Below are 22,853 nucleotides of genomic sequence, written 5' to 3'. Positions count from 1 at the left end.
GAATGGATTCTACTCTGTTTCCAGAGTTGTGCATATTCTGCAATAGCACTGTGCACAGGTAGACTGAAGTTGCAACCCAGGACAGATTTTAGCATCGAGAAACATCGTGCTCTCTCTCTCTCTCTCTCTCTCTCTCTCTCAATGTGCCCCAAGTTTCTGTCTCTTCAGGCTGCAAAGGCTGCCTTGTAAAAAGTGTGAGTAGTGTTCTCCAGTTCAGTTGCTCATGAGTTTGCCCTTTGCCTGTCCCAGCAACGGCAAATGACTGGAAATCAGATGAGCAATTGTGTAATTCATTTCATTGGATAAACATCCCTTTTCTTCATGCACATCTGAAGAATAAATCCCTCCAGGGTTCAGCACTTATTCATTTATGGTTTGGATGCCTCCCTCTCCAGATGGGTCTTGCAGACAGAGAGACTCTCGGACGGCGGATCTTAACACTGGGCCCCAGATGTTTGACTACTACTCCCGTCATCCCCAGCCACAATGGCCTTCAGGATGATGGGAAATGTAGTCCAGCCACATCAGGAGACCCAAGGTTGAGAACTCCTGCTCTAGGCATCCTCTCCGTGGCTTTTGACATTGATAGGAAGCATGAACTGTCCCCTTTGCTAAGCAGGGTCTGCCCTGGTTTGCATTTGATTGGGATACTACATATGAACACTGGAAGATATTCCCCTTAGGGGATGGGACCACTCTGGGAAGAGCACCTGCATGTTTGCATGCAGAAGATTCCAGGTTCCCTCCCTGGCATCTCCAAGACAGGGCTGAGAGAGACTTCTGCCTGCAACCTCGGAGAAGCCACTGCCAGTCTGTGCAGACGATACTGAGCTAGAGGGACCAAGGGTCTGACTCAGTAGAAGGCAGCTTCCTGTGTCCCTACAGCAGCTGGAGAGGCTCCAAGTCCCATGCGTGCTCCTGAGAAATGCTCAGGCATTGGCAAACATCGAAGGGAGGGGAGGGAAAAGTGAAGGTGTGCTAGCTGTGATATGGGCAGGGCAGGGCAGGATGTGTTATTCCTCCTCCGCCCTTCATGCAGTGCTGGGTACACAACGCGGGCTGGCTGCTGCCATCCCATCCAGGCTGCCGCTGGCACACTCACTTCCCCCTCGCACTCGGGGCTTGGAACCTGGCTGGACACTCCCTCCCCCTCCCCAGCTGTCGGTCGTGAGAACAAGCTCAGTATAAATTCATGGGTTCAGCAGAAGATGCACCCATAAGCAGTGCAGACGTGCTTTGAATGTGCATGAGGTCCGGACTCCAGGGCTGAGAGAGAGCGGCTGCCAGTCAGAGCAGGGAGCAATGGGTGAGAGGCGCGAAGGGTCTGACTCAGCAGCATAAGGCAGCTTCAGGTACCTTTCACAGAATGGGAGCTGCTCCAAGTTCCCGCCATGGCTGGAATCACAAGGCACTCAATGATACTCCAAGAGCAAATCAACACATCTTTTACTGTCCCAAAGGCAGAAAAATAAGCAAACCCACTCTGTACAAAAAGAGAGAGAGAGAGAGAGAAATGGCCTCTCACGGTAGTGTCAATATTTGGTCAGGTTTGAAAAGGCACAGAAAGAGAGGCTGTGCTGCAAAGGAGTCGGTGTTGACTCCTTGCGCATATAAAGGCTGCGCGTGCACACACAGTCCCCTGCTGGATGCATCAAGGCATCAACCCCCTCCTCCTCCTCCTCCTCCTCCTCCTCTTCAAGCCACATTCCTGAAGGTTTGACACAAAGGGCGAAGAGCCCGTAGCCAAAGCTGGCTTTCTGCCAGGAGCCTGTTTGCACTGGCCTCCACATGCCCTCTCCTGGCCATCAAAAAGCAGCCCGCAGGGCAGAACCACCACACTGCTGATTGAACTGCCAACGCCCCTCCCCGAGAATCCTGGGAAATGGAGTTCGGGGAGGGTGCCCACAGGGATCTCCCAGAGAGCCCAACCTCTCCTCTCCCAACTGCAGTTCCCTCTTGAGCCAACCAGACTGCACCACCTTGAGAGCGGCGATCCAGGGAGGGCCAAGCTGAGGATCTCCAGTTCACTGCTTCGTGTCTTTATGCCCGGAAGCGGCACTCAAAAGGAACCTACTATTTGGTTAGCCCAAGGAGTAGGGAGTGCATCAGAGCACAGCCAGCCTGACCCAGGGAACCCACACAGGGACATTGCTTTGGAGGGCAGCTATTAAGGGCTGAAGCAGCTGGGTGGAGCCAACAACTGCCCCTCTGGACCGAAAAGCGGCTGCCCTTGGCCTCAAGGGTGCTGGCGGCCCGGCTCTGCCACGGAACAGCCGCCACCCGCTTCTAATGCTACATCTTCACAAGGTCCGCGGTTCAAACCGGCAGGAATGGAGACCCAATGGGCACTGAACGGCACGGGGCAGGAGGGAGAATCCCGACTGAAGGCAGGGAGGTTAGAGATGTGGCCAGGCTTTGTGGCAGTTCTGGGGGGGAACGCAGGATCCAATTCTGTCACTGGACTTCATGCAAGGACTCCAACCCACCGAGCAGAGTTATGGAGTGCAGGGGGGGAAGGCACGATGGAGGGTGCTTTCAGTTGGGAGCCCCACAGCCCAGCCCCCAGAACATGTCAAGTACCAAGGAAAATTCAAGTAAAAAACAACAACAGCGGCCCTCCCTAGTCACCTGGAGTCTCCTTTAAGGCAGGGCGGGTGGGAATTGGAGGCACTAAGATTAAAAATAAAATAAAATCGGGGTGGGGAGGGGGTCAGGAGACAGATACCCCAAACACAACAAGTAAGGAAGAAGGTCTAAGGCCACACATTTTCTAGAAAGGAGGGGAGACCCACACAAAGCTGCCCCACACACCAGCCCCTTCCTTCCACTCTGTTCTCCATCACAAGATGCCAGTCCCAGTACGCCTTGCAACCGAGGTGAACCTAGGTAATTTTGGCCCCTAGGCCTAAAGGTCTTTGGAGCCCCCCCCCCCCCCCCGCTGCAAGTTAAGCATCCTTTTTTAACACGTTGGTTCTTGAGAGCACAAACCACACCACCCAGGACAGACTAGAGAGGCTTTGGGGGCCCCCAGGGGGTGTGGAGGCCCTGGACCTCAGCCCCCAAGTCCAGGGGTAAGAGCACCTCTGCTTGCAACCTTTTGCTGGGTACTAGGGGAAAGGAATGCATCTCCTGCAGGCTGGTTCATACAAGCCGCTGCCTACAGCCTCTCACTCAAAAGTCCCAATTGGGAGTCCATCACTTCAGCCGAGACCGGTCCCTGGCAATAGGAAGAGAGGCCGTGTGTTGCATAACCCAGACTGTGCAATGCCAGCCCCCTTCCCCAGCAATCCCGAGTCCCCAGTGCATTTTGCAAAGCCACTGTGGGTCAGCAGCATGGAGCCAGGAGCCCTGATTTAGGAGTGGCGGAGGGAGGACAGTGTGTAAGGCACCCCTTTCTTAAGGCAGGAGGTTTTGCTGGTGATGCAGACAGAGTTCAAGGAGGTTTCTTTGGCACAGGCAAACGCGTGCTCTGTAGAGCAGCGCATCTGGGGGGGGGGCATTGCCTCCCTTCTTTTCCCTGATCTGGATGCAAACGCACCTTCTTCACAGTCTGCGTCACAATTTGCTGGCAAAAGCGACTCCCGTCCCTCTCGAAGGCACTTCTTGAGCCTGTCCCAACTCCGGGATCCAGGGCGGGAGAGGACGGGCTTCCGCTGCAGGAGGCCAGCCGGGGCCAGCTCTCTCCTTCCCCAGCCGTCTTGCCCTTGTTGCCGACTCAGCCGTACAGGCCTTCCTCCTCCTCGCCCCTCAAGTTCACTGCTTCTGGCACCACCTGCTCCAGTCTCTGCTGCTCGCCGGCAGGGCTGCTCCCGGAGCCCTCGGGGACGCTTGCAGTGGCCAGCCACGGATGCAGCAGGACCCCGCTGGCCGTCAGCCTCTCAGACGGGTCTTTTCGGAGGAGGCAGCGGATGAGGCAGCGAGCTTTGGGCGAGAGGTCCTCGGGGACAGCAAAGCGCCCTCGCCGGATCTTGCCAAAGAGCAAGGCGGGCTTGGTGTCCTGGAAGGGGTAGCACCCCACCAGCAGGGTGTAGAGCACCACCCCCAGGCTCCAGATATCAGCCGCCTTCCCGGAGTAGGAGCTCTTGGAGCTGAGGATCTCGGGCCCCACGTAGGCTGGGCAGCCATGCTTGTCCTCCAGGGAGTCGTCGGGACCCGTCAGCACCCAGGAATCCTCCAGATTCTCCAGCAGCAATCTAGATCTATGCAAGGGGGCAAAAGTCAGAGATCAGCAGATGAAGGCAAGGTCTAATCGTCGTTCTACTGTTACCAATCTTTGTCTACTACTTTTCAACACAGAGCAGAGAAATAATAAGCAATGAGGATTAATAAAGAAGATGGTCCCCTGTCCCCAAAGCGCTCACAATCTAAAAAGAAACCCAAGTTAGACACCTGGAGGGGTGCTGTGCTGGGGTTTGGATCCAGTTGCTCTTCCCTGGCTAAATAAAAGAGAATCACCACTTTGAAAGGTGCCTCTTTGCTCAGGGGGAAAGCAGAAGCCACCAGGAATGCGGCACTAAAAGTGTCCCTAACCCTAATTCTGCCACCAGGAAACTGTAATTCGGCAATTTGAGTTGCATAATTAGCAAGGGGTGCTTTTCTGGATTCTCCCATTGGAAAAAGGGAGGGCTTATCTTCGGAAGGAGTGCACAAGTCCAGAACTTTGTTGCACACACAATTTATCACAAGCCTTTTCTTTGCATCAGTCCAGTCCAACTCTGGCTTGCAGGACTCTTAATCACAACCATTTAGAATCACCTTCTTCCCATCCATGTGAAGAGAACTAGAGAAACCCCCCCAACACACACACACACCCGCATTTGCCATTCACTACTCAGAGAGCGGAGTTAGGGAGAGGCAGAAGATTTATGTGGTACAAGCCAACTCTTGAGGGACTGTATCGTTCCAGGCTGCAGGTGAAGAAGTTGCAGGCTTGAACACCTCACCATATAAAAAGTCTCCATTGAAAAAACTACACACATTTAAAGCAAAAACAAAGAACCTAGTTTCTCAAGGAGAAGGCTTGACAACCAGAAAAGGACGACCAAGATGATCAGGGGCCTAGAGCACCTTCCTTATGAGGCAAGGCTACAACACCTGGAGCTTTTTAGTTTTTTAAAAAAAGATGGCTGCAGGGAGACAGAGGTCTATAAAATCATGCATGGTGTGGAGAAAGGGGATAGAGAGAAATTCTTCTCCCTCTTACATCACGAGAAACAGGGGTCATCCCATGAAATTGATTGCCAGGAACAAGATGCGGTGACAGCCAACAACCTGGATGGTTTTAAGAGGGGTTTGGATAACTTCATGGAGGAGAGGTCTATCAACGGCTACTAGTTGGAGGGCTAAAGGCCATTTCCAGCCTCAAAGGCAGGATGCCTCTCCATACCAGTTGCAGGGGAGCAACAGCAGCAGGAGAGAGGGCATGCCCTCAACTCCTGCCTGTAGGCTTCCAGCGGCATCTGGTGGGCCACTGTGTGAAACAGGATGCTGGACTAGATGAGCCTCCTTGGGCCTGATCCGGCAGGGCTGTTCTTGTGTTCTTAAAACTAGACTAGAATCCATCTCCCTGACATGCTAGCTTGCTACATGCAGTGAGCCTTTCCTGTGGATCCTGCAGATCTTCCACTAGCAGTCAGAAGGGATACAGCCCAGCAAGACACTCTTCTCCAGAACAAATTTCTCATCCTTCTTTCAAAGTTCGCTGTGGCCTTGCCCTCTCCATCTCCGCCAGTCTCAGCTATCCAAATAACTCCTGCCCCCTTAACCGACCCCACCTTCTCTTCCTTACAGCCCCTTATACCTGGAGCTCCTGCCCAGTTCAAATCCCCCTTCAGCCATGAAGCACACTCAGCCTAGCCTACCTCACTGGGTTGTTGTGAGGATAAACATAACCATGTTTTAACTCTGGGCTCCTTGGAGGAAGTGCGGAATATACATGTAAGAAGAAAACCCCATATTTCCTCCAAGGAAGCCCATCTAGTCCAGCTTCCTGTTTCACACAGTGGCCCACCAGATGCCGCTGGAAGCCACTGGCAGGAGTTGAGAGCATGCCCAGTATCCCTGCAACTGGTACTCTGAGGCATCCTGCCTTTGAGGCTGGAGGTGGCATTTAGCCCTCCAACTAGTAGCCGATGATAGACCTCTCCTCCATGGAGTTATCCAAACCCCTCTTAAAGCCATCCAGGTTGCTGGCTGTCACCACATCTTGTAGCAGAGAATTCCACAAGTTGATTATGTGTTGTGTGAATAAGTACTTCCGTTTGTTGGTCCTAGATTTCCTGGCAACCAGTTTCATGGGATGACCCCTGGTTCTAGTGTTATGGGAGAGGGAGAAGATTTTCTCTCTGTCCACTTTCTCCACACCATGCATGATTTTATAGACCTCTATCATGTCTCCCCGCAGTCATCTTTTAAAGCCCCAGGTGTTGTAGTCTTGCCTCATAAGGAAGGTGCTCTAGGCCCCTGATCATCTTGGTTGCCCACTTCTGCACCTGTCTGTGTAGACAATACTGAGCTAGATGGACCAAGGGTCTGACTCTGATACAAAGGAAGCTGCCTTATACCAGCTAATGGATAATGCTCTCCGAAATACTAAAGAATGCTAAAGAAGACCACCTGGTTCTGCTGACCCCCTACACGAGGGTAAAAGGAAGGGCTGAACAGTGTTACAAAGAAAGGGATCCAGGAACGGAGGAGGGGATGGGTGGATTCATATGCCTTCTTGCCACTTACCTCTCTCGGTCGGCGAAGACAAACTTCCTCAGCTTGAGGTCCCGGAGGACAATGCCATGCTGATGACAGTGGGCAACTGCCTCTGCCATCTGTTGGAAGAGAGCAGCTGCTTCTCTCTCGGGCAGGCGCTTACGCTGGCGCACGTAATTGTGCATGTCACCTCGGCCTGGCTGGAAGAAGATGTAGACGTTCTGGTCCCCAACGATCACCTCGGCCACACAGGCAACGTTGGGATGCGAGGGAAGGGTGCTGTAAGGGGTCATCACCTCTGGGTAACTCTTGGCTGGATAAACCTAGAATGGACCAAGTTAAGGAGAAGCAGAACATGAGCAAAAGTACCCAAAGATACACCCAGCCAACCGGCATGCATTCTCAAGGTGGTCAAGCGGGGGTCTGGGATGTACCATTTCAACCTGCAAGCTCACAAGAATTTCACCGCACACAGCCCACATTTACTGCAGCTTCTGATCTGAACCTGAATGTCTCTTTTTCCCAATTTTTCCAAATATGGACCACTGTAAACTGTGTGCATCAACTCTATGAAGCCTATCCATGGAAAATCTCTAGTATTTTCTGTAGTCAGACATTAGAACACTTGACAGTTTGTAAAATAGAAATAATTCTTAAAATGTGATCCACCCCCCGGAAAAAATCTAAATGCACAGCAGCAAGAAAATATCGAGCCCTGCCTGTTTCTGAAGATGTTGTGTTTTGAAAGGCCCCAGTGCCTTTGGCCCTTGTGGCTGGGGATGATGGCAGTTGTAGTCCAACAACATTTGGAGAGCCAAGGTTGGGAACTTCTGCCTTTTAACATACAGGGATGGTGCCAACCATGTTTTTATATTAATTTTCAGAAGGACATGTCTATATATGGTGACATGTTTATACAAGCGGTGACTGTACTGCTTCCATTGCTATTGCAGACCAAAATGAAGACACACTCAGAATTTATGCAGAAACAGAGGTTCCCTTGAGGCACGTCAGTCTTGCACTTCACAAACACACTCACACTGCTTCTTGGATGTAGAACTGAAGTGTGCCTCTAGTTTTCATTCAGAAAACCAGTGCAGTGTTAGCTTAAAAGGTACATGAAATTCCACGTACAGCCAGCAGGTGTCAGAACCGCATAAGAGCTGGAAGTTACACTAACAATGTCATAACAAAAGGAAGCCTATTTGGAGAACGAGGGAACTCGGGAAGCTAAGAACATAAGAGCAACTCTGCTGGATCAGGCCCAAGGCCTCGCTAGTCCAGCATCCTGTTTCACACAGTGGCCCACCAGATGCCTCCAAGGAGCCAGCAGGCAGAGGGTGAGGGCATGCCTCTCTCCTGCTGTTGCTTCCCTGCAACTGGTATTGAGAGGCATCTTGCCTCTGAGGCTGGAGATGGCCCACAGCCACCAGACTAGTAGCCATTGATAGACCTGGACTCCATGAATTTGTCCAAGCCCCTGTTAATCCCATCCAAGCTAGAGGCCATCACCACATCCTGTGGCAGAGAATTCCATAGATTAATTATGCACTGTGTGAGAAAGTACTTCCTTGTGTCGGCCCTAGATTTCCTGGCCTTCAATTTCACGGGATGAGCCCTGGTTCTAGTGTTGTGAAAGAGGCAGAAGAATCTCTGTCCACTCTCTCTGGTCCATGCATCATTTTATACACTTTGATCATGTCTCCTCTTAGTCACCTCTTTTCCAAACTAAAAAGCCTCAGGTGTTGTAGCCCTGCCTCATAAAGAAGCTGCTCCAGGCCCCTGATCATCTCCTGCACTTTTTCCAGTTCTACAATGTCCTTCTTAAGATATGGTGACCAGAACGGTACACAGTACTCCAAATGTGGCCACACCATAGATTTGTATAAAGGCATTAGAATACTAGCATTCTTGTTTTCAACCCCCTTCCTAATGATCCCTAGCATGGAATTTGAGTTTTTTCACAGCTGCCGCCCACTGAGTGGACACTTTCAATGAGCTGTCCACCAAGACCCTAAGATCTCTCTTCTGGTCAGTCACTGACAGCTCAGACCCCATCAATGTATGTGTGAATTTGGGGTCGTCCCCACAATACACATCACTTTACACTTGTTTACACTGAACCACATTTGCCATTTTGTCACCCACTCCCTAAAGGAGAGCTCCTTTTGGAGCTCCTCACGATCTGTTTTGGATTTCACTTCCCTAAATAGTTTAGTGTCAACTGCAAGTTTGGCCACTTCGCTGCTTAAGCAGCTAGCTTTCCACCTATTTTTGCTGCAAACCTAGAACTGCACTATGAACCAAAAGGACTTTCTAAAGGACTCTCAATTTATTTTTAATAATACAAGGTGCATTTCTGGCAAATCAGGCAGGAGCAGCACCTGATCACAGCAATGAAAAACACAAAAGCTTCCCCCGTCCATCCCCCCCCCAAAAAAAACCCACCTTTCTCCAGGGGCATCTTACCTTACAGGTATATTCTGCCTCTGTGTGTCTGTGCACAGCCCGGTAACAGCGCCCACCTTCTGTGGCCTCCAGAAGGATGTAAGACCCAATCTGAGAGACCCCTGAATCCTGTTCTGTGGGAGGTGGGAAGTGAGGAAGAGGTTGGAGGCAGGGGGTGGGGCCGGGCAGCGGGCCGCTGAGACGCAGGCGCTTGGGCTGCGGAGAATTCGTTTCCGAGGCATCATCCAAGTCCAAGCTTTTCTTCCGTGGAATTGCCACCATGGGACACTCCTGCGTGAGCAGACTCATCTAGGGAAGAGAAAGCAAAGGGTTAGCGCAAACTGAAGGGCAGAGTCCATGCCAGAAGGGCATCATAGCTAGACCCCCTCAGGAGGGTCTTGCAGAGCAAGAAGGGGGTGCCCATCCTTCTCACCCACCTTGCTAGTCCTCGGCATCTGGTAAATCAGTGACACACACTCTCTAAACTTGCAGGTTGCGAAAAGAGAAACTGGCAGATAATTCTCTTTCCGTGTTCAGGGTCCATGCACACTGACCCTTTTTCTCATTTTAATGAATTCTAATGTTTACAGGTTTCTGGGGTCACCTTAAGTGGCGCAGTGGGGAAATGCTTGACTAACAAGCAGAAGGTTGCCAGTTCGAATCCCCACTGGTACTATAACGGGCAGCAGTGATATAGGAAGATGCTGAAAGGCATCATCTCATACTGTGAGGGAGGAGGCAATGGTAAACCCCTCCTGTATACTACCAAAGACAACCACAGGGCTCTGTGGGCGCCAGGAGTCGAAATTGACTTGACGGCACACTTTACCTGTAATGTTTACAGACAACCTCAAAAGTAAAACAAACAACAGTGTACTTTATGTGCAACAATTCCTTAAAAACTCACACAGACATCAATTCAAAACAGTTTTTAAAGAAGTGTATCAGCATTAAACCACAACCGTTTTTAGGTACAGATCTCCTCCTGCAAGAGCATAGGGAAGTTGCCAGGCCAGGCCTCTCTGGGTAGGGCTGTTCCATACCTGTAGCTCCACTGCAGAAAACAACCTGCTCCATCCAATGAGGAGGCCTAACGGATGGGCCCCAACACAGAGGGCCTGCAGCTGCAGCTGCAGCAGATGCTCCCTCCCTCACCTCAGAGACCCCAGACCCAGATGCCTTATGCCCTTGCCTTGACCTCCTCACTATCTCATGCACCATCTGGCACTTTCCGACTGGCGGACTCCCAGCATCACACCCACCCACTACCAGCAGACGGCAGGCGGCTTCTGCCTGTGATGGGAAGGACCAAGTAGCCTTGACCCCTGACTTGGAAATCTTTCTGAGGCTCCCCAGCTTTGAAATATTACCAGATATTGCCTGCACACTTTTAAGTTACCTTCTCATTCATGCAACCTAGAAACTGAAGCCAAGACTCACGGGATGCTGAATTTTGTATCCAGTACTCAGTTCCACACTTTTTCAGCAGTTGTGCAGACTCCTAGAACATAGACACAGCCCTAGCAAGACCACGATGGCATCATGTGGCAATGAGTTCTGTAAGCTATTCAGTCATTTCTTCATACAAGGCGCATCCAAATACAAGGACATTAAAACTTCTGTGCTGTGACTGATCAATGCCACCTACATGCCATGGAAAAAGTCAGCCAACCAGACCACAGAGTAATACCCACCCTCTCTCTGTCCCCAACGGCTTGGCAGTCAGTGCCTGTGAACAAGGTAGTGTCATTTCTGGCTGCCCCAGCTGATGCAGATGCAGATGCAAACAATAGTCCAACTCTGCAATGCATGATGAGACACAAGCCCAAAGAGGGTGTGTGCCTCAAAAGCCTGAATCACATGCTGAGTGATAGCGAATAAGTAGCAAACAACAAAGAGATCATTGTGCGTGTCTCTTGATGTTGTTTTGAGATCTTGAGGAAGCCAGAGAGGTAGGGAGGATCGCAACGTCCAGCCTCTCTCCACTCGGAGGCTTCAGCTGCATGCCTAGAGAGAAGATACCTGGCCATCACAGGCCAGGTCGCCTCCACAGGCAAGAAGCACCTCCCACCACACAGCCCAAGCTGGCAAGAAGAGCTGAGGGGGAGGCTAGAGATGAAAGACGAAAGGTGCAGGGTCTTCTCCTGCATGCTCTGTGGCAGTGAGAGGGCTGAGGAGGTAGAGACCTACAAGCACCCACATTTTGCAAAACCTGAGGAAGAGTGGAAGATTTTGATCTTTGAAGAGGGGTGAGAGACTCCTCTCTAGCTCTCAGCATCTTGCCTCCCCCAATTCAAACAAGTCATAATAATGGAGTATTGGAGCTGGAAGGGTCCTTAGAGGTCCTCTAGTCAACACTCCTCCCCCCGCCCACCGGCAGAAGCCTGCCCAGTCTCTGTTTGAAAACTTCCAGCAAAGGAAAGCCCACCACAGCACAGAGCAGACTGATCCACCATCAACAGCTCTAGAAGTTCGAGAGGAGAGCTGGCCTTGTGGTAGCAAGCATGACTTGTCCCCAAAGCTAAGCAGGGTCTGCCCTGGTTGCATCTGAATGGGAGACTTGATGTGTGAGCACTGCAAGAGATTCCCCTCAGGGGATGAAACTGCTCTGGGAAGAGCAGAAGGTTCCCAGTTCCCTTCCTGGCAACTTCTTGAAGATAGGGCTAAGAGAGATTCCTGCCTGCAACCTTGGAGAAGCTGCTGCTGCCAGTCTGTGAAGACAATACTGAGCTAGATAGACCAATGGTCTGACTCAGTATATGGCAGTTTCCTATGTTCCTCAGTTAGGAAATCCTTCCTAATGTCTAGCCTGAATCTGCTTCCTCATTGTTTCAAGCCATTCATTCAATGCACATACAGTCCACATACAGTGTACACACAGCAGTCATCACTGACTCATGCATGTGTGCAGTTATCCAAGTAAATTAGTTAAGTTTCGCTTATTGCGGTCATAGGGCGGCAAAATGTACATACAGCAGTTTGTATGATCTGCACTCTACATTTTCCGAGGGCTCCATTCGGCAAGTTCAGCCTTTATACGAGTGCTTCAGAGGTCTTTCCTATGAAACCTGTGTGTGTACACATACCTCGCTGTGTGTGCAACATGGTTCTTGAAGGAGTCCCTGATCCTCCTGCCAAAGGAAGGAAGTGGGAACCCTCCTCAGACCTACTTATGTGCAAGAAACAAATACCACCTCTGTGCCGCAGCCTACCCATATTTACCCGAACAGAAGAGGACTCCGTATTCAAGACAACTCCCTTAAAAATAAACATTTCGTACAGGTTATACCTGCATTTACTCAAAAGGAAGAGGACTTTGAATTTAAGACCACCACCCCCAGCTTCTAAAATCAAAGAACCTGGAAATGACCTAGTCTTGGATTCAGGTAAATACATCCAGTCAGAGCACAGCCTGCCTCCCCAGACCCTGGTGAGGGGGGGGGGCGGGTTGCACAGGATACACCACAGCCGGTGGGGCAGGGGGCTGGCTGCTGATCTCAGCAAGCAGGCAAAGCACCCTCCAGACCCCATCTCAGCAAGGGGGGCGGTGCTGCTGCCGCCGCCTCGGCATAGGCTGGCTTCTTCCCACCACAAGCCAGCAGCCTCAAAATGCCAAGCAAACAGTAGCACATTCGCCCACACTGTCAACAAGCGGAAGCCTGCGGAAGAGGCCAGCGTCCTGAGCCTGCTCCAGCAAAGCGGGCCTAGTCTGGCAGCGGGGCGGGAGATCTGGAGTGATGCCAGAGGCTGGGACTGCGGGCCAACCTTTGGGGAGGAGCCTGCTAGCGGAGCAGAAGTGGATGATGCAAGTGCAGGGCAAACCCCGGGTGCTTCTTCAGAGGCTCACGCTGGTGCCAGGGTGCCGACTTGCCTGGAAGCCACGCCATTCCCCCACGGGAACCTTCCCTCTCCATTCCTAACCCAGAGTTCTGAGGGGCAGCTGGGGCTTCTCGCTGGTGAGGAGAAAGATGCTCTGTGCATGCTCAGAGGGCCTCTCGGTTCCTTTTTAACTACTAACCCCTGTATTCAAAGACTGTGTTTTAACACTAAAGAAATGCTTTTGGAGCTCAGCGGCAATCTTGGGTTGGCTCTTCATCAGCGCAGAACCCCCTCAAACATCTCCCCAAGGAGCAGGTTCAGCCACATGCACTTGTACCATGAATTATTCATGTACATACAGTGCACCTTTTCCAAAGCACTTTTGCAAAGCATTTCTGTCAGTAAGCTTTACAGCATTCCTGCAAGGTCGGCCAGAGTTATCACTAAATTACATACGTGAGCTAAGGATACCTAGTGATACCACAGCTGCAGTAAGATTTGAACCAGGGACGTCCTAAACCCAGCAGAGGCCTTTTCTAGGGAAGGACAACTTCAGAAGAAGGCGATTTTCATCAGAGAGTTGGCAAAGGGAGTAGGGGAGGGTTAGGGTTAGGATTCATAACCCTCCCGCCCCTCGCCCAGGGCTGTGCTGCTGCTTCCTCTGCAGAATCCAAACACACGTTTGCAAGGGCAAACACACACCAGGGATCCTGGGGCCCCAGCATGAAGGGCAGGCAGTACACAGAAGTGAATGATACATGCATCAAGGAGAGGAGTAGCCAGCATGACTTGTGGTAGCCAGCATGACTTGTCCCCATAGCTAAGCAGGGTCTGCCCTGGTTGCATCTGAATGGGAGACTTGATGTGTGAGAGCACTGCAAGATATTCCCCTCAGGGGATGAAGCCGCTCTGGGAAGAGCATCAAGGTTCCAAGTTTCCTCCCTGGCAGCATCTCCAAGATAGGGCTGAGAGAGATTCCTGCCTGCAACCTTGGAGAAGCTGCTGCCAGTCTGTGAAGACAATAGTGACCTAGATAGACCAATGGTCTGACTCAGTAGATGGCAGCTTCCTATGTCCCTATGAATAATAATTCTGTAGGAGAAAAAGCAGTTTGGCTCCATTCAGAGCGGAGTGGAAGGGGGCAGCTGGAATAGGGGCAGGCAATCGCTCTCCCCCACCTCTGCTGAAAGTCAACCCCCCCCAGCAGCTTTTTTCTCTCTGGGGTCCAAATACATGCATTTGCAACCAGTCCTTAGCAACTGTGCTATGCCAATTCTCGCTCCGCCAGCTTCCAACTCTGTTCCTCATTACGGGGACCCAATCCAGGGGTGTAGCTATAATTTAGCGGGGGTGGGGGGCAAATGTCCCTGGGTCCCTGAGGGAGGGCCCCCGCCAGCTGGGTGACAGTTCATTCCCCTGCAGCAAAGATATGGGGGGTGGGGAGAGAGAAAGAAGGCAGGGGGGCAGAGTCCCATCTTCACTTCAGAGTCCCAGAGCCCACTACAACCCAATGTAGGGCCCAATCCCTGGAAGTTTGCTTCCGATCTCCATGCAGTCCAGTTCTGTGGGCTTCTAGCCAACAGTACTGGATGGCTGTCTGTGTGTGTTCAGCTGTTTTCCTACTCAGACCCCACAGTTCTTACACACACACACACACACACACACACACACACACACCCTTCTCTCTCCCAATTTCGCTTCCAGACAAAACACTCTCCAGAAAACATCCCTCAAGTATTATGGCCTCCAATGTGGACACCCTGAAGAGCAACCACCTCAGTGAACCATAGAGGGGGCAAGACATTTAGAGGCTTGATACTCCTCTAATCACGGGGGGGGGGCACGCTAAAAATCCCTCCAGGTGATCAGAAGGGCAGGCAGCTGCTGGTCAGGCAGACTTGTGTCTTTCCATTTCCGGCTCCCCGGGTTTCTATAATGACTAACCCAGAGACACTACTAAAGTGGTCTACTGGCTCTCCACAGACGGCTTCCCTCCCTCCCGTTACAGCAGGCAGGCGTTCAAAACTTGGGTGCCTCTCATTCCAAGGGATCTGGTCCCAGATTTGGGTGCCATTCGCACCCCTGCAGTCATCCAGTGCAACATCGAGGGATGACTCAGAGATGTGACGCAACCACCCCAGGTCAGCGCTGCTCCCAGCCAGTCAGCACTTCCGCACCACCTTGCCTCACACCTCGGCCACAACTGAAATTGCCTTCAGTCGTGGAGGAAATGAGCGATTCAACCGCTAGTCATTCAGTGACAAGCGACTCCTCCGTGAGTGATGCCGGGGCTTGCATTAATCAGCTCGCTGGCGGCCTCAACTCCTTATTTATAGATCCTGAGGTTGGCACGGCTTAGCCTCTCGCCTGGGGATCAAGATGCAGCCCCAGGGGCACAATCCACCAGGGACAGTTCTCTTGCACAAGTCTCATGGAAGTGGGCAGGGCCTCTGTACGCGCACAGGAGTCCTCTTATGCACCGCATATAACCCTTTCAGTGCTTTGTAGGATAACCGTTCCTGGTGGATTAGATTCCCTTCCCGTTAATCAGCTCTTCCATGCCTGGGTGTTATAACCAGTGAGTAAACTCCACCAGCCTTTTGCTCATCCAGGCACAGGAGGGGAGGGGAGGGGAGGGTTCTCAATTGGGTCCTCAGATGCTGTTGGACCACAAACCCCATGATCCTCAAACACAATAGCGGGATGCTGGGAGGTGCAGTCCAACAATGTCTGGGCACCCGTGTTTGAGAACTCCTGACCTAATTATTTCCAATAGGTGCTGGGGCTGCAGACTGCCCAAAATCGATGCCTTTTGTCTAGCAGTCTATTCCTAGACTGCGGGAGGGGTGTCATTTTGGTTGCTCAAGTGATGAGGGGAAGGACAGGCTGAATGATGAGAGTGCCTCTGTGCATGGGCAGAGAGGGGCCACATCAGTTTTGCAGCAAAAGCTATGTTTAAGAGGCCCCCAGAAGGCTTCACCGCTTTGCCATGCCCTCAGATTCCGGGAGCCCACCCCAGAGAGGCATGATGGGGCTTGACAAAACGGAGGGTGCCGAGGAAACGGGGGGAGAAACCCCCACTCTCCGTGACGGTGGTTTCCAGGAGCTGAAAATCAGCCTCGGGGGCCAAGCCCCGATGAACACCCAGCGCCTAGTGCCTCTGAGGATGAGCAGAGCGGAGCGCTCGATTAACCGCGATCCAGGCCGGCTCGCTCCGTGCCTCCTCCCTGACCCTCAGTCAGCCCCCCAGGAGGTCCGTGCTGCTGCTGCTGCTCCTCCTCTCCTCCAGCCCCTCAGTCGGTCCTTCTCACCTCCAGCCGTACCTCTGGCGACGTCGTCCGCTGAAGCCACCCGGCCAGCGAGGCGTCCGTTTCGGCAGTGCAGAGAGCCCGTCTTCTCCTTTCCCCTTCTCTACTCCCAACTCGGGGCTTCCTTGGCTGTTGCCCGGAGGGACGGATCCTGCAGGATAAAGTAGATCCTGGATCGCGGGGCCAAGCTGGGGGGGGAGGGGGGCGGGGAGAGCTCCGCCCGGGGGGTGCCACCCGCGGGGGGCGTCTCAGGCGCAGCCCGAAGCCATCCCGCTGAGGCGGCGGAGAGACGCGCGCACCGCAGCGGCTGCAGCCTTTGTCTCTGCGCTCCGCCGAGGCACCTCCTGCCCGCGCCGTCGGGGGATGATGTAACCCGAGCGGCGGCAGCGGCGGCCCCTCCCTCGCCTCGCCTCGGCTCCGCCTCGCTTCCCCGGGCCAGGCTGATGCGGCAGCCGGCGCGGATTGCACCAGGCGCTCGCCCGACCCCGGCTCCGCCCCGTCCATGATGACACGCGCCGCGCCTCGCTGCAATCGCGCTCGCTCCGCCTGCTCGCCCGCCAGCGGCTCGGCCCCCGGAGTCGGAGGAAGGATTGCGGCCGGATTGCACCAGGACCGCCCCCGCCCCCCGCCTCTGGAGTCCGGCCCTCCCTCAGAACCACGGCTTTCCAAGACCGGGGGGGGGGCGGCGGGCGGGGGCGCGCAATCCTACGCCACCGTCACGCGCGCCTCCCCCTTGAAACCGAGAAAAGTCTCGCACCTTCGGAAAGACTGGAGAGGAGAAGGGTGGACGCGGGGGCAGGTTTCCAGGCAGCTTGAGCCCCGGCACCTGTTATAATATTTGCCAGTAGTACCCTTAATCCTAAAGACGAGGGAGGGATCCCAAGACGAATCCCTCTCCCGGGAGGGCCGGCTGGGGAAGATCTCTGCCTCTGAAACTTTGGAGAGCTGCTGCCAATCCGTGTGGTCAGTACTGAGCTAGATGGACCAATGCTTGACTCAGTAAAAGGCAGATTCTTGACAAGGAAAGCCTATCATTCCGTGGTAAAGATGTCTGTATATACATTAGGTGCGTATGCAAATTAGGCAATTGGGTGTTTGTTAGATCAGAACTTAAGAACAGCCCTGCTGGATCAGGCCCGTCTATGGGAATCGTGCTTATTTATTTGCTGTGCCTATTCATCTGCAGTGAGTCACGCCCCTGCTAACAATTGCTCCCTTTAGCTCCCATTCATGTCTATGGGGTTTGCACAGGAGAACTGCTCTGCAGATGATGCCCTAAGCTGGTTCCCAGGGGTGGCTCAAGGTACGGAGCTGCCTGAGGTGAGGCGCCAAAATGCTGCCTTGCGCCACACAACCCTGGTGGGGGCCAGCCGGGCCCCTTTCAAAACCAACCCTTCCTTGTATTGGAGGAAGTGGCATGGGGAGCGGGGAGGTGGGGCAGGTTGCTTGCCAGCAGCCTCCTCTTCTTTCCTGGTGCTTCCTGCAAGCTTTGCAAGGAGTGTGAGGAGAGGCATTCCCAAGGAATGCCTCACCTCACACTCCTTGCAAAGCTTGCCAGGGTCAAATCATCCCCCAGGGGCTGCTCTAATGGCAGCATGGCGAGGGGGGTGTCTTGCTGCCCTGTTGGGGCCACAGCCATCTGCCACCCGAGGCAAAGGTTACCCCTTGCCCCATGAAAGGGCCGCCCTTGCTTGTTCCCCCACTTCCTGGGGGGAAGAACTCCCGCGTCCGTTGCCCTGTTACTGCAGAAGCAAGGAGGTGGAGAGCTGGTTGTGTGGCAACAAGCATGAATTGTCCCCTTTGCTAAGCAGGGTCTGCCCTGGTTTGCATTTGGATGAGAGACTGCGTGTGTGAGCACTGTAAGATATTCCCCTTCGGGGATGGGACTGCTTTGGAAAGAACGTCTTCATGCCTGCATGCAGAAGATTCCAGAAGGTTCCAAGGCCCCTCCCTGGCAGCATCTCCAGGATAGGGCTCTGTGAGAGATTCCTGCCTGCAACCTGGCAGAAGCCACTGCCAGTTTTTGTGTAGACAATACTGAGCTAGATGGACCAAGGGTCTGACTCAGTAGGAGGCAGTTTCCTATGTTCCTAGGACATGCTGACCTTTGCTACTGTCCAGAGGCCACGGAGAGGCTGCATCTCCTCCTGGGAAGCAGACCAGCCTGGCCCCAGCCATCTGCTGGAGAAGAAGAAGCTGTCACAGGCTTGCTGACCCCCTCCCCGGCTCTTTGCAAGGACCCCCCGTCTAGCTGTTAGTTGCCAAGTGGTAGCCAAGGTGGGGGGAAGGGCGCACTGGCCCCTTTCTCCAGCCGGAAGACCGGGCCCTCCTTGCTCAGTGAGAGATCAGGTTTGGGGTCCCCGGCTCCATCCCCAGCAACTCCATCCAGGAATGAAAGACCAGTGGACAATTCTGTTGCCAGGCAAAGGACTATGGAGGGCAAGCTCCTTGGAAAACGATCCGTCGGAGCCGGGGTTCCCAGCCCTGGGCCCCCAGATGCCGTTGGACTGTCTCCAGCCACAAAGGCCACTGTGGTTGGAGACAGTCCCATGACACCTGGGGCCCAAGGTTAGGAACCCCTGGGCAAGAGGAACCTGGGCTGCTGGACTGGATGTGTGTAAACGTGGCTTCCTGTTAGGGCAGCCTCTTGCCAGCCTCCTCCAGGATCACTTGCTCAAAAGGCAAGCGGTAAAATCATCACAATAAATGCCAACTATCCTATTTACCTGAATCCAAGACTAGGTTCTTTTGAAGGTCTTTGATTTCAGCGTTTGGGGGGTCGTCTTAAATTCAGAGTCCTCTGCCTTTTGGGTAAATACAGGTATGCAGGTAAAGTTGTGCCATCGAGTCAGTGTCGACTCCTGGCGATCACAGAGCCCTGTGGTTGTCTTTGGTAGAATACAGGAGGGGTTGACCATTGCCTTCTCCCGCGCAGTATGAGATGATGCCTTTCAGCATCTTCCTCTATCACTGCTGCCCAATAAAACGTACCATCAGGGATTCAAGCCAGCAACCTCTTGCTCCCTAGGTGTGCCATTTAGGTACCCAAATACACCTGTATTTAATCTGTGTTTATAAGGGGATCCTTTTAAACTTTATAGTCTTCTATTCAGGTAGATACGGTGCAGGTCTAGAGACACCAGTATTCTGACCCGGTATAAGGTGGTGGCTTCTGGTCTTCACATAGGAAGTTGCACGTCATGCATCCCAGCAAGGGAAAAGCAGCCTGATTCCAGCCAGATGCAAACACCTGTGAAGAACTCAGGCTTAAGTCCTAAATGCTCTTACTAGGGAGCAAGCCTTGACTGGACACAGAGTGATGTCATTGCCAATTCAGAACTGCAGGCGCTTTCCATGACAGCCTCCATAGCCACACCCACCTGACAGTCACATCCCAGGGCCCCGCCCCTTCCATTAGCCACACCCCTCACTGAGAAGCAACAATTTGTGGGGATGGGGGTTCAGTTACAAGAAGTCAAGGATCATGTCAATTCCAGGGAATGCACCAGAATGAATGACAGGGAATGCCCGCTGAAATGCACTGGTTCCTTCCCAATGGCCAGGGAATCTGTTGAATTTCTGAATGGCCAATGTCCATTCAGAAATTCCATGCCTTCCTATGGCCATTTGGAAGAAACCAGTGCATTTCAGCAGGCATTCTCTGTCGTTTGTGTTGGAATGTCCTGCTACTAATCCACCATAGGACTTGCCTGCTGATGGTCCCAGGTTCAGTCCCCCTGGCAGCATCTCCAGGAAGGGCTGGGAAAGACTCCTGCCTGGAACCCTGGAGGAGCCGCTGAAAATCTGTGTAGGCAATCCTGAGCTAGATGGACCAAGCGTCTGACTCCGGATAAGGCAGCTCCCTGGGCTCCTGTGACAGGAAGAATAGTAATAAATCAAAAGAGTCAGCACGGTGTAGTGGTTAGAGTGCTGGACTAGGACCGGGGAGACCCGGGTTCAAATCCCCATTCAGCCTCATGAGACTTGCTGGGTGACTCTGGGCCAGTCACTTCTCTCTCCGCCTAACCTACTTCACAGGGTTGTTGTGAGGCGAAACTTAAGTATGTAGTACTCTGGGCTCCTTGGAGGAAGAGCGGATTATAAAATATAATAAATGAATGAATGAATGGTTGGAATAGCCAGAGCAGCCCACGATTTCCATGGAGAAAGCCCAGGGTGGCTCTGCACCCCTGCTGAGACCCTGGAGGGTGGAAAGCACTGAGACTGCATCCCACCCGTCTCTGCAGCACGACACCACTGCTCACTAGGGCTGCTTCCACAACGATCACTAGGATAGGAGAAGCCTCCTTCCCATGTTCAGGAGCCGTGCACGCTCCTGAGCAGCTATCGTGAGAATCCTCCAAGCCAGGTAGGAGGAGGGGGAAAGGCCTGCCCTACAAGTGGGGCACGGAGGCTGGGGCGGGGGGGGGGAGCAGGAAGTGCCTTCCCTCTGCCCTCGCTCTGGAGCTGGGTACAAGTTCCTGGTTCACCCCTGTTGCCTGCCTCCGTCCCCAGCACTGTTCCCTCTAAGGTGTGAGCACGTACGCACACTCACACGTTTTCTGATGTCTGCTCAGTTCCTGCTCAGGCTGAATCAGGAAGGCCCCGCTCTGAAGGCACATACGCACACAGTGCCTTGATACTGCCGTCCAGAACAAAATTCATTCTGCACAGAGATGGGGGGGGGAGAAATAGAGGGACCACTGGTCCCCAGCTCCTCGCAGGCAAGCATTTTCCCCTCCTCCTACCTTGCGTGTAGAATTCTCATAATGGCCAATCAGAAGCGTGCATGGCTCCCACACTAAGGCCAAAGGCTTCTCCTATCCTAGGCATCATTGTGAAAACTGCCCTACTGTCAAGCAAAGGTGCATAGGGTTGCTTTGTCACCTGTTTGCTGCAGCCTTGTTCGACTGGCCCCTTGTCTCATTAACGTGCAGACCTGAAGGCCATGTCACTTCAGGGGCAGGATGTGTTCGATTTTGGTTGCCCTGAGCCCCCTGGGTTGTTTTTTAAAATTTTATTTGATTTCTATACCACTCTTCCAAAAATGGCAGTTTACATCAACTATGTCTGTGCTACTGGTGTGTCAGTGTCATTTCCTCCCACCTTCCTTATACAGAAATAAATTTAGATATTTTGGTCATGCAAAAGTCCTAAGCTGAAGGCGTGAGATGATTTCAGAGTGCATTAACCTTTAGAGGGGAAAATGCCCGGCTGCTCCTTCAGTCCCCACATCCTGTCCTGTCCTCAGCCCACAATGCCACGGTGGCTGCTGTTCCTCTCTCCCCTGGCTAACATTTGGCCCTTGAAACCTGGCAAGGATGTGCAGCCTGCTGCTGTTGCCCAGGGGACGAGTCGTCTTCCTGCTGATGCAGTGAAGGTGCTTTCGGTCTTGCACGGAGTTTCATAATGACCCAGCAACTTGCAACCTGGTTGCTTGGGCGGGTTTGACCTTTCAGAGCTCCGAGCATCGGCTGCGACATCACCCATCTGCTTGAAAAATCTTCCTGCGCGGCTTTGCTGATGATGATGTTCCCAACCTGAAATAGCAGGAGGATTGATGGGGCCCCAGGCAAGGAAGAAATGTCTGTTTCTGAGTGCTGCTCTAATGGTTCTTGAACTCTCTTCTAGCATTATGACCTGACTAAGGAAAATGTAGGTGGGGGATATGCTTGCCTATCTGTCTGTCTGTCCGTCCATCCATCCACCTGTTCCCTTTGTGGCATTTTCTTTCCTGTGTCAGAACTGCATTGCATAGGGGCATAGGAAGCTGCCATATACTGAGTCAGACCATTGGTCTATCTAGCTCAGTATTGTCTTCACAGACCGGCAGCAGCTTCTCCAAGGTTGCAGGCAGGAATCTCTCCCTTCTTGGAGATGCTGCCAGGGAAGGAACTTGGAATCTAAATGCTTTTCCCAGAGCAGCTCCATCCCCTGAGGGGAAGATCGTACAGTGCTCATACTTCTAGTCTCCCATTCATTTGCAACCACGGTGGGCCCTGCTTAGCTAAGGGGACAAGTCATGCTGGCTACCACAAGGCCAGCTCTCCTTTCCCACCCATTGTCCCCTCTAACAGGGATTCCCCGATGTTGTTGACTATAGCTCCCATAATCCCTAAGCAAAAGCCATTGCCCCTGGGGGTTCTGGGAGTTGTAGTCAACAACATCGGGGAATCCCTGTTAGAGGGGACCCTGCTCCCAACCCTGTGATTTCCTTGTACGACTACTGCCGAGGGGCAGGGGGGAGGCATTTGTAGGAGAGAATCAATGGGCGAGAGGAGTGCCTAACCCTTCCCCTGCCCACCAATTCCAATGCCCACTCTCCTGCAGGGATCGCCCTTCCATGAGGCAGGTTGAGGTGATCACCTCACCCATGGGTTCAGGGAAGGGCGTAGGGGACGGCAAATGCTGCCCCCCACAGGGGCCACCAGTTAATTAGCAGAGCACTAAAGAAGCTACCCACTCCAGTTACAGAGTAGTTGCAGAGTTTAATTGTCACAGCTATTTAGAGAAGACACATGGAGATTCTTGTAGAACTAAATACTAGGTATTTATTGGTGAAGTACACTTTGGATA

At 52.8% G+C, this 22,853-nt stretch overlaps 1 protein-coding gene across 4 annotated transcripts; it reads right to left on the bottom strand.

Moving 5' to 3' along the window:
- Nucleotides 1-1,429: 1,429 nt before the first annotated feature.
- On the bottom strand, nucleotides 1,430-17,100 carry TRIB3 (tribbles pseudokinase 3). Of its 4 annotated transcripts, none has more exons than XM_053251099.1 (5): nucleotides 17,035-17,100; nucleotides 16,281-16,428; nucleotides 9,172-9,459; nucleotides 6,733-7,025; nucleotides 1,430-4,199 (listed from the first exon to the last, which is right to left on the bottom strand). In XM_053251099.1, the coding sequence occupies exons 3-5, from the start codon at nucleotides 9,457-9,459 to the stop codon at nucleotides 3,716-3,718; spliced, it is 1,065 nt and encodes a 354-aa protein (XP_053107074.1). In that variant the 5' UTR covers nucleotides 16,281-16,428; nucleotides 17,035-17,100; the 3' UTR covers nucleotides 1,430-3,715. The 4 variants fall into 4 exon arrangements, with proteins under 4 accessions (XP_053107074.1, XP_053107073.1, XP_053107071.1 ...); XM_053251098.1 differs by lacking the exon at nucleotides 17,035-17,100 and adding an exon at nucleotides 16,577-16,693; XM_053251096.1 differs by lacking the exon at nucleotides 17,035-17,100 and having other exon boundaries at nucleotides 16,281-16,800.
- Nucleotides 17,101-22,853: the final 5,753 nt, after the last annotated feature.

This window comes from Hemicordylus capensis, chromosome 4 (assembly GCF_027244095.1).
Source record: "Hemicordylus capensis ecotype Gifberg chromosome 4, rHemCap1.1.pri, whole genome shotgun sequence".
Classification (NCBI taxonomy): Eukaryota; Metazoa; Chordata; class Lepidosauria; order Squamata; family Cordylidae; genus Hemicordylus; species Hemicordylus capensis.
The sequence above is the reverse complement of the archived record's forward strand: the minus strand, read 5'-3'. Positions and strand labels throughout refer to the sequence as shown.